General features: G+C 44.3%; 1 protein-coding gene and 1 pseudogene across 1 annotated transcript in view; both read right to left on the bottom strand.

Annotated features, from left to right (window-relative positions):
• Positions 1-335: 335 nt before the first annotated feature.
• LOC147464525 (uncharacterized) lies at positions 336-1132 on the bottom strand (annotated as a pseudogene).
• Positions 1133-10162: 9030 nt separating this feature from the next.
• LOC147464524 (putative purine permease 5) overlaps positions 10163-11341 on the bottom strand; it is a 1622-nt gene continuing 443 nt past the window's right edge. The window contains exon 2 of the mRNA XM_086515379.1: positions 10163-11341. This exon is cut by the window's right edge and continues 128 nt beyond it. Within this exon, the coding sequence (XP_086371505.1) occupies positions 10373-11341 (969 nt within the window). The 3' untranslated portion in view covers positions 10163-10372.

The following is an 11341-nucleotide window of genomic DNA, read 5'->3' as shown; positions in this document are numbered from 1 at the left end:
CCACACAAAATCTTTGAGAGTCTTTAAAACCTCTCTAAGAAGAGCATCCATCATGCGTGCACTATTCCACATATAGCTATCTCCTCCACCACGTGAACGAAGAGGTGAGTTTGATTGAGAAGGACCGATCGAGGAGATGCATCTTCAATGGCACACACAATTTCTGTTGCAAGTGTTTGAGCAGCAGGGATAGAATCTATTTCTATTTCTTTGGAGCTCACAAATCTGCAAGAAAACACACAAGGATATACTAAGTGCTAGTTGAAATTATTGTGTACATAAAAAAGGTGTAGTTGAGTGGAGTCTTGTGGTGTACCTTACTAGCTCTCCTAGTTTTAAAATAGCGTCCCTGACTTTCTTGTCCCGACATATACACATACTCACCCGTAGAATGAACTACAATGTAAATCACGAAAAGGGAAAGTGAGTGATAGTCATACACACAAACTATAGATAGAATAGGGAGTATGAAGATTACCTGAAGCATCGTGTGCCAATCATGGGACTTCAACCCATGCAATTGAACACTTCCACCCTTCTTCACTTTTGTGAAAGCTCCCTTTAGCGACCTCATGTATCATGTTGGTGTGTAAATAGAGGCGATGGTATCCTTCACCTTGTCTAATTCTTCTTTTGCTAGCATCCATGGTGCTTTAGGAAGAACAATCTTTCCATTTGGGGCATGCCATGGAGTAGCAGAGGCAGGAAGACGTTTTAAAAGTCTCAAATCCTCCCTCACACCCAAAGAGTCCTTCTTGCCAATAATGTGGTCCCATAGTGTTTGGGTTACATTCTTGAATATGTGCATGGGATCCAAGAGGTGTTGTATTTTTAAGTCCATCCAATATGGAAACCTTAAAAATATGGAATACCTTGACATACCTTTTGGTGGAGGACATGGAGCCGGATTGTTGTTGTGGTGTTCCTCCCAAATGGTTGCCCAATCTGCCATCATGAGCTTTAGAGGAGCCTTCCCATTTGTTGGAGCCTTGTGCTTGTTATTCCCTTGGGGTAATAAATGATGTTTTTTTGGATAGATTACCTTGCGCAAGGAATTGGGCCTCTCCATCACCAACGATGGCCCGCAAGTAGGACATGCATTGTGCCCCGATGTGGACAACCTTGCATACATATCATATGGTTAGAGAGATGAGTGAACTAAAGTGAGCTAAAAGGAGAGAAGGAATGAGGGAAAGAGAGATAGAGGACAGGGGGTTACCAGAAATCTCTCCAAGCCTAAGATAGTCGTGCATAGTCCATATAAGGATTCCCCTCACTTGAGCCTCTCTCCCCCCCCTTTGCAAGTGAGACATCGACAACAGGAATGCCTCTCCATAACTCCTCCAACTCCTTGATGAGGAGCTCGAGGTAAATGTCAATATTTAATACTTTGTACTTCCCTGGCGCAAGCAAGGAAAGAAGTATATTGCCCTTCTTGGTTGTCTCCTATGGTGGAATATTGTAGTTGACGCGATCACCAGGGGCCAAGTGCTCCATGAAGTAGACTTAGTGCCGAAGGGATTGACACCATCACTTACTAACCCAAGCCCCAACTCTGGCCATTGAGTTTCGATGTGCCTCCATGCAGGTGAATCGGGAGGGATACGCATCATTCCATCATTTGAGCAATGGTTTGCGTGCCACACGAGAAGCTCCACAGTAGACCTGCTTTTAAACATGTGTTGGATGCGAGGAGTTAATGGAAAATGTCTTAATACCTTGCGGGGTAGGTATGCCCCACTCACACCTGTCTCGTATCGTGCCTCCCCTTACACGGGACATGAGGTAGCATGTGCCTACTCATTGCGGTATAGCATGCAATCGTTGACGCACGCATGGATGCGCTCATACTCCATTCCAAGTGTAGTGACATACGATCTAGCTCTCCAAAGATCTGGAGGCATGTGGTGATCTTCTAGCAACATTTTGCCCATCAAACTATAACAAACATGCGTATTAGTATAATTCCTAGAAGACGACACCATAAAAAGAGAGGAGAGAGTATATGAAAGCCACATTCCATACTTGCAGAAGTAGTGCATCAAAACTTGCATTACTCTAACCGAATTTTTCTTGCAAGTTGAGTACTTCCAACGGTGCTTGGAGCACCGAGTACCATGTACCGTCGTAAAGAGGTGTTCGGGCACTCGTCATCAATCTATCCTCCGTTTTGGCAGCCCGTTTAGTGTAGGGCTGACAATCCTCCTCGCACACGTCACGCTCATGATCTAGTAACTCATCACATATGTCGAACATGTGCTCATCCTCTACCTCAAAGTGCAACGAACACGCCATAGGAGCTGCCGACGTAGAGCCAACGGGAGGATCACCATGTGGTGCACCCAAATCGCCCAGTCTCTCTTGAAACTGCCGTTCGGCCTTGCACGCTGGTGCACCACCACCGAACACATACCAATGGGTCACCTCTTCAAGCGACGGGTGAGTCGTGTTATCATCTCTCCGAGCGCTTTTCCGAGAATGCCAAAGCCCTTCGTTCTCCACGTGCTCCAAAGAAATGCGCCTCAAGCGAAGAATTGACCTTTTGCACTTGGCGCAAGGACAAGGTAGTTTTTCCTTGAGCCAACGATCTCGCTCTGAGCCTCCAGGAGGACTAGGATCATCCCAGTCGATGTCTTGCACACGCGAAAGGTTGTTTATTTAGTCATATGTCCTAAAAAATAAATAATTAAAAAACACTTAATTCCATTAGAAAAATTACATATAGTTAAAGTCAAAGGGAATAAATGACAATGAGTGTTAAAATTATTTTTTAACTAAAAGAGATTTTACAAAATCAATTAATAAACATTTAAAAGTACTACAAAATAAAATATCCATAAAAAAATAAAAATCTTTATCAAAAAACTCAAAAGGCTAAAAAATGAAATAATGTATAGCTAAAGGTAGAGGGAGTGGTTTGTACCCCCCCCCCCCCTCTGCAACCTCGGATTTGCATGTATCCGTTTGAAATGACTGGCCGCGGTATTATAGACGATAATAGGCGCGTCAATAACTGGCATCTAAAAAAGAAAAGAAGACATAGTATGGCGCGTTTTTGCAGCATACCATGCGTTCTTGCTCTTCGCCATCGCTCCCAAGCTTCCCCCTCCCCTCCCCCACCCCCCATCTCCCTACACTCTCTCTCCTTCAACAAGCCTCCCCCCCCCCCTACCTCTCCCTTCCCCCTCTCTCCTTCTCCAAAAGAGAGAAATAGATAAAGAGAGTGAGAGAGAAAGAGGGATACGGGTAGATAAATAGAAAGAAATAGAGAGAGAGAGAGAGAGAGAGAGAGAGAGAGAGAGATAGAGAAAGAGAGAAAGAGAGAGAGAGAGAGAGAGAGAGAGAGAGAGATAGGCCAGGGAGATAGATATATATATATATATAGAGAGAGAGAGAGAGAGAGAGAGATAGAAATAGGGAAAGAGGGAGAGAGATAGAGAGATAGGGATAGGGATAGAGGAAGAGATAGAAGAGAGAGAGAGAGAGAGAGAGAGAGAGAGAGAGAGAGAGAGAAAGAGATAGAGAGATAGAAATAGATAGAAAGAGAGAGAGAGAGAGAGAGGGAGAGAGGGAAAGAGGGAGAGATAGAGGGAGATAAAGAGAGGTATACAGGGAAAGAGGGAGAGAAAGAGAGAGAGAAAGTAGATTGAGGGAGAGGGAGAGGGAGAGAGAGAGAGAGAGAGAGAGAGAGAGAGAGAGAGAGAGAGAGAGAAAGATAGGGAAAGGGAGAGAAATAGATAAAGAGAGAGAGATAGAGAGGGAGATAGAGGAATAGAGAGAGATAAGGGAAGAGGGAGAGAGAGAGAGAGAGAGAGAGAGGGAGAGAGGGAGAGATAGAAATAGGGAAAGAGGGAGAGAGAGAGAGAGAGAGGGATAGGATAGAGGGAGAGGGAGGGAGGGAGAGGGAGAGAGAGAGAGAGAGAGAGAGAGAGAGAGAGAGAGGGAAAGAGGGAGAGAGAGAGAGGGAAAGAGGGAGAGAGAGAGAGAGAGAGGGAAAGAGGGAGAGAAAGTAGATAGAGGGAGAGAAAGAGAGAGAGAGAGATAGATAGATAGATAGATAGTTCTATTATCGTCCTCGGAGGTCAAATATGACCTATAGGACCAAATGAACATGTCACGTGGTGTGAGTGGATGTCATAAGTGACTCTCGATGCTCAGAGAGAGAGAGAGAGAGAGAGAGAGAGAGAGAGAGAGAGAGAGAGAGAGAGAGAGAGAGAGAGAAGAGATAGAGAGAGAAATAGATATAAAGAGAGAAAGATAGGGAAAGAGAGAGAGTAGATAGAAAGGGAGAGAAAGAGAGAGAGAGAGAGAGAGAGAGAGAGAGAGAGAGAGAGAGAGAGAGAGAGAGAGTAAATAGAGAGAGGGAAAGAGAGGAATATAGAGAGATAGGGAAAGAGGGAAAGAGAGAGAGATAGGAAGAGAGAAAGAAGTTAAGGAGATGAAAATTGAGCTCCAAAGGGATACCTGAGTAACCAGCACCAAGATTACCTTCAAGGCGAGGATGCTTTGTTGAGCGAAGGGAAGCCCATCCCCAAGCTTGGAGGGTGTAGGTAGAAGACAAGGGGTTCCACTTGTAAAACATGTTGGTCTGTGTATTGCAATAACGGGATGAAGCGACTGCCTCAATTTGTGAGGCCAATCCAGGACATGTTGGATGTCCCTGGGGTCGCTCTTGTGGACACACGTGAAGCCCAAAAAAGTGGTGTCCAAGTCCGAAGCCACCATGGCCTTAGCCGAGACCTCCATGCCTCAGCAGAAGATGTCGTCCATGTTTGGCTTCTCATTTTTGAGAGTGCTTGCTTTACATGGAGGCGCAGACATGACTCTTGGATGGAGCTTCTGCTTCGTAGTTCAACTGCATGACCAAGAAGGGGAGAGCGAGAGGGATAGAGAGAGAGAGAGAGAGAGAGAGAGAGAGAGAGAGACTCAGTGAGAGAAATAGAATTACTTATTGCATTACATTAGAATTTTAAAGTTACGATCAATTGATCACTTAGACATTGAATCTAGGTGCAGCCAACACAAGACGATGGCTACATTTACAACCTTAACATATATATGTGTGTACATATATATATGTTTCTGCATGTATGTAGACACTAAGTACGGGAGCATAGCACCCGAAGGTTAGGCGCTTCCTCTTGGGTATAGTCATTTTTTAATCGTGGCATTGCGGTCATTGATCCACTCATGCATGGATTACCGTAATGTACCTTTGGTTTTACCACCTTTGAGACTGCGATGATATTTAAAGAGGTGCATTTGACCTTTGGCACTACAAACCTCTACTTAGATCTATTAGTATGTATATGTATCTATGTGTTTGTGTGCTAATATATATATATCCTCTGGGAGAGAATTGTAATGCTACGATCAATTGATCACTTAGACGTTCAATCTAAGTGCATCCAACACAAAATGATGGCTACATTTACAACCATAATATATATATGTGTGCACATATATATTTATTTATGCATGTATGTAGTCACTAAGTACGGGAGTATAGCATCCGAAGGTTAGACGCTTCCTCTTGGGTATAATCCTTTTTCATCGTGGCGTTGCGGTCATTGATCCACTCATGCTGCATGGATTACCGCAATGTACCTTTGGTTTTACCACGATTGAAACTGCAATGATATCTAAAGAGGTGCAGTTGACCTTTGGCACTACTAGCCTCTACTTAGGTCTACTAGTATGTATATGTACCTATGTGTTTGTGTGCTAATATACTTGTGTATGTATTTATAGATGAGTGAGTAGGGTGGAAAGCTTAATCTTATATTGCTCTTTGTAATGTGGATGTCAGACAAGAGACCAACTGGTGAGGAGCAGCCAACTGGCTTTTCTTTGGTTGGTTCACATCTCAGGTGGGCTCCCACCCGGGGTGGACATCGCCTCCAATGGACCCGAGTAGGGTGGAAAGATGAGTGCTAATATACTTGTGTACGTATTTATAGATGAGTGAGTAGGGTGGAAAGCTTAATCTTATATTGATCTTTGTAATGCAGATGTCAGACGAGAGACCAACTGGTGAGGAGCAGCCAGCTGGCTTTTCTTTTGGTTGGTTCACATCTCAGGTGGGCTCCCACCCGGGGTGGACATCGCCTCCAATGGACCCGAGTCTTAAGTCGGTGAGAACAAGCAAAGAAATAAATAATGTTTCTATATAGTTAACCATAAACCATGAGTGTCAATAGCTTTTTTTTTTTTTGCAGGCATGGCCATCCTACACCTACCCTTCTTAGATTCCTCCACAGTCGTAGATCCTGAGTTACAGCGGACTATCTCTCGAGAGCAGTACCTCTGTTCGACGGAGGATTTGTTTGGCCGGTACACTCTGCAAAAGCAACTTGCGACCTACGGTATTTTTCCGCAGACTACACCATGGGGGAGTCAGGGAGGGACTACTTACCTACAGAGCCTCGCACCGACAGCACCTCCCTCTACTCTCCCTTCCTATCGTCCTACTCCCCTTGCATCGCACGGTCCTACTCCCATGGCATCATAGGGTCCTACACCACTCCATTCCACTCCGGCTTCGCCAGAACATCGTCGACGGACTTCCTCTGGAAGCACGCGTCGACGCTCATCTCAGGGCAGCGAGCGCCGTGCGAGATGAAGCGGCGGTGTATTGTGGTTTCACATGTTTTGGTAGTGGTGAGGGAACGGAGTCCCCACTTTCAGAGCATGCCGTCCCTGACGCAGAGGATGAGCATACTGACGCACCTATGCCAAACACGCATGGGTGCTACTACAGGGTTAAACATGGCAGGGAGGTGGATTTCGGCACAGCACAGGGCAGGGCATTTCGACGCCATCTACAAATTCTTATACATTCAACGTATAAGAATTGTTTTATAAAGTTTAGACACCAACTATCCAATCATGCACGGTACATTGAGGACGCTCTGTTAGATAGATTTCCAAACCCTCCCCCCGATCAACGTTTTTCACAAGAATGGTTGGAGGGCTACATAAAGGCATCTTTAAAAAACAAGAAGTCTAGTGTGCGGCACGCAGCAGCCAACCAGGTCAGAGATCCAGACAGGAGTTACCGCAGTGGCAATATGACAGACGCGGAGCGGGAGTGGGCAATTCAAGAGAAGAGCAATCAAGCTGCGAGATAGGCGCATCATACAGACAACAATGTGAGGCCCACGCAAGACAAACTCCCACGCACTATGGCTCAGGAGGCAAAGGAGCTTGAAAGGATATATATGATTATTTGAATTATAACGTCGATCGGTGATTATAAAGATTGTAGTTGATGATTTGGTATTGTTATTGCTAACAATGTCACTCTCTCTCGATCAACCAGAGAGATGGTCAAGTATCGAGAGAGACATACAGAATTTGATACTTGGTGATGGTTATTCAAAAACAACCACATCTCTCACGAGCAATTCGACATGGCAGCTGGACCCCTACAAGCGGTAAGTTTAAACAAGTAATTTTGTATCAATTGTTTTGAGCTGTGGATAATTGTTTAATTTAGGGTTTATGTAGAGGCATAGTGATCCAACATACGTGCCTCTAGATGACGACAAGATAGAGGAGGAATAGATAGAAAAATGTTTTGTCAAAACTTTCGTAAAGTCCCAATGTGGCACAATGTACATACAACTATTTACTTTTTATTGTAACTTTTTTAAATAGTTGATCTTCTACATTTTTAATTGTCAAGGTAAAGTAAATTCAATTTCAGTTCTTTGGTAATTTTTATACTCTTCCAAAAAACAATTGATGTTTCATTGTTTTATGCAGGTCAAAAATTAAGGTGCTCATTTGGGCCAAATTTGGGTGGCCCAAATGAGCACCTTTATTTTTGAATTGGCGTGTAGCGGCAATGAGCACGGTAATAGCAGCGGCAAAGGTCGCGGTAATAGTAGCGGGTATATTGCCGTGACTATTACCGCGCTTATTGCTAAGAAACCACTACCGCGTTCATAGCCGTGGTTATTGCCGCTCCCACAAATTTTTCTCTCTTCTTTTATTTTTTCTTTTTTTTTCCGCAGCAACGTTAGCGGTTATAAACAACTCCTCTTATAGTGAAAGGTGTTCTCTCTCTCTCTCTCTCTCTCTCTCTCTCTCTCTCTCTCTCTCTCTCTCTCTCTCTCTCAAGATGAAAGCAAGAAATAACACCCAGCAGGCTCGATCGGGCCCGTATATATATAATTCTGTGAGCCCATCGGTATTTTTAGTATTCTCGGCGGGCCCGCCGGGAAAATGAAGAAACCCGACGGGCCCGCAAGAAAATGGAAAAGCCCGACCCAAATTTAGTGGGTCTGCAAGTCACCCTTAACCGGATTCTTTGTGATCACGTTTAGTGTAATCATGTAAATGTATCAATAAAAACTTGTGATCACACAAACTTTTTTGTAATTATGTAAATATCAAATCCCTGTTGAGGACGCACTGCATGCTAGATTTCCAAATGTCCTCGATCAACGTTTTTCACAACAGTGGTTGGAGGGCTTCATAAAAATATTTTTGAAAAACAAACAGTCTATGTATGGTGCGCAGCGGCCAACCAAGTTGGAGATCCAAACAGGAGCTATCATGGTGACAACATGACAGATACAGAGTGGGAGTGGGCAATGCAAGAAAAGAGCGATCAGGCTGCAACGAGCTCATCCTACAAACAACAACACGAAGCTTGCGCCAGACAAACTCCCATGCACTATGGTTCAGGAGGCAAAGCAGCATGGAAGGATAAATATATAAGATTGATTAAATTACAACCTAAATTGATGATTATAAAGATTATAGTTGATGATTTGTTATTGTTATTGCTAACTTAGGAAAATATCACTCTTAGTCGACCAACCAGAGAGATGGTCGAGTTTCGAGAGCGGTATACAGAATTTGATATTTGACGATGGTTGTTCGAAAACAACTACATTTCTCGTGAGCAATTCGACGCAGCGGTTAGATCACTACAAGCGGTAAGTTTAAACAAATAATTTTGTATCAATTGTTTTGAGCTATTTATATTTGTTTAATTTGGTTTGGGTTTATGTAGAGTCAAGGTGATCAAACGTACGTGCATGTGAACGAAGAGGAGAAGGAGGACGATTATATAGAAAAATATTTGTCCAAACTTTCATAAAGTCCCAATGTGACACAATGTATGTACAACTATTTTTATTTTATTTGTAATTTTTAAATAATTGATCTTTGTACACTAAATTGTCAAGATAAAGTAAATTAAATTTTAATTTTTTGTTTTTTGTGTATACTCTTTCCAAAAAAAAATTGATGTTTCATTGTTTTATGCAGGTCAAAAATAAAGTTGCTCATTTGGGCCACCCAGGTTTTGGGTGGCCCAAATGAGCACTTTTATTATTGAATAGGTGCTTAGCGGTAATTAACGTGGTAATATCAATGGCAAGGAGGGCGGTAATAAATGCAGGTATATTTTTGCAACTATTACCACGATTATTGCTTGTAAATCACTATCGCGTATTTAGCCGCGGTTATTGCCGCATACACAATATTTTCTTTTTCTATTTTCTTTAGTTTTTACGCGACAATATTGCTAACGGTTATGAATTACTTCTCTTATAGTGAATATTGTTGATAGCGCTTTCTGTACTTTTGAAGATCCTATTACTTATAATGAAGCCATCTCTTCTCCACGAATTAAGCATTAGCCATCTCTTCTTGTCGATCAAAGAGTCCTTCTTTATCCCCGGCGCCTTGGTTGTGTCCTTGGATGCGTTGGATGATGGTACCGCATTGCATAGGTGTCAAAAGTAGAAAACATGTTATACTTCGCTTAGCTATGTACACGTAGTGATGGTGCTACGTACCCTATATACTTCTTACAAAGAGCAAAAATTGGAAGGTTGTAGCCGATGCATGGGTGATTGCCGGTTGAAAACCTATGCCACGTGGAAAAAGGAGCTGCTAGGATTTTGAAGTAAGCACGTCAATAAAAAGAAAGTATGTGATTAATATGTTGTTACTTGAAAACCTATATCACGTGGAGAAAGGAATTGCCAGGATTTTGAATCGAGTTGTATTGCTAACGAAGTAATATTATTGCTTGGCACATAATAACTTTGTCCACTCCCACATGCAAAAGCTCTCTTACTATTCTCATATCAAGCTTCACCTTAGCAAATGTAGAACTTACCTCTCTCTTTCCATGTGGGTATGTAGAAAAAGAAAATAAAATTTCTTTAAACTTCGAAAGGCTTAGCCATGTAATTATTTCGCACAAAGCTTGTGCTTATAGAGTGTAGCTCATAGGTTGATCGAGCTAATTTGGGTTGAGCCTTCCTGATGTAACCCCAAGGTAGGGGTCCTCTCATGATCACCATCACTATCGCTGAGCAGAGGATGGTGCTAGCGTTCCGACTGATCCCTAATTGGTCTCGCCCTTGCTATGGACATAGCCACCATAGGTATATGAAATGAAGCCCCACAGAGAGAGCGCCATGGCGAGGCCCTTGACGGCAGAGAAGGAGTCATTAAAGAAGGCGACGGCGAGGAGGGGCAGCACCGGGATCATGACTGTCATCAAGCAGCAGGAGAAGAGGCAGGAGGCAAGGAAGATCACCCCTGCGCCTCCTACCATGTAGAGTTGCCAGCCCACCGCAGACCAGAAGAGCGTTTGAACGTATGCCACAGTTCCCAAGCCGAAGTGCATTGCCTCCTGCTGCCCCATCGCCAGCTCACGCGATGCCCACATGCCTATCAGAGAAATCACCGTTGACACCACCGATATTGCGATCTCCACTTCCAGCACTCTAGCAAAGTTTGCTTTGCCCACGAGCTTGGTGAAGACGAGCTCGATAAGCGGTAGCAGCAGCGCGAAGACTGCAGAGCCAACGACGGTGACGATAAAGCCGGCTACGTACTGCGTGTGGGTGGTGTTGCGCGGCCGGTCGGAGTCGGAACTGACGGCCAGTAGAACGGTGCCGGTAGTGATGATGACGATGGAGTTGAGGATGTAGGGGGTGATCTTCTGGCGCACAAGCCCGTAGGCGAAAATGGCGGTGAAGACAAGCTGAGTGGAGCTGAGAAGAGAGTTGGTAGAGACTGGGAGGTAGGAAATGCCCCAAGCGTAGAGCAGGTTGTCCACTGCGGACAAGCAGCCTAGGGCCAAGTAGGCGAGGGCCAGCCTGGGAGTGAGGGGGGTCGGACGGATGGAGTACTTCCAGTAGCAGAAGACCAAGAGGGGCAGAAGCACGGGCCAGCCGGCGCACTGCACCAGGCTGTAGAGCCAGCGGCCAGAGCCGCCGTGCACGAAGTAGAGCCGTCCCAGAAGAGTGGCAGACGACAGGCCAACGATCAGCGCTAATGTGCTCACTGCCATCAGCGTCCAGTGGAG

This window comes from Adiantum capillus-veneris, chromosome 1, assembly GCF_014529385.1.
Source record: "Adiantum capillus-veneris isolate H3 chromosome 1, ASM1452938v2, whole genome shotgun sequence".
Classification (NCBI taxonomy): Eukaryota; Viridiplantae; Streptophyta; class Polypodiopsida; order Polypodiales; family Pteridaceae; genus Adiantum; species Adiantum capillus-veneris.
The sequence above is the reverse complement of the archived record's forward strand: the minus strand, read 5'-3'. Positions and strand labels throughout refer to the sequence as shown.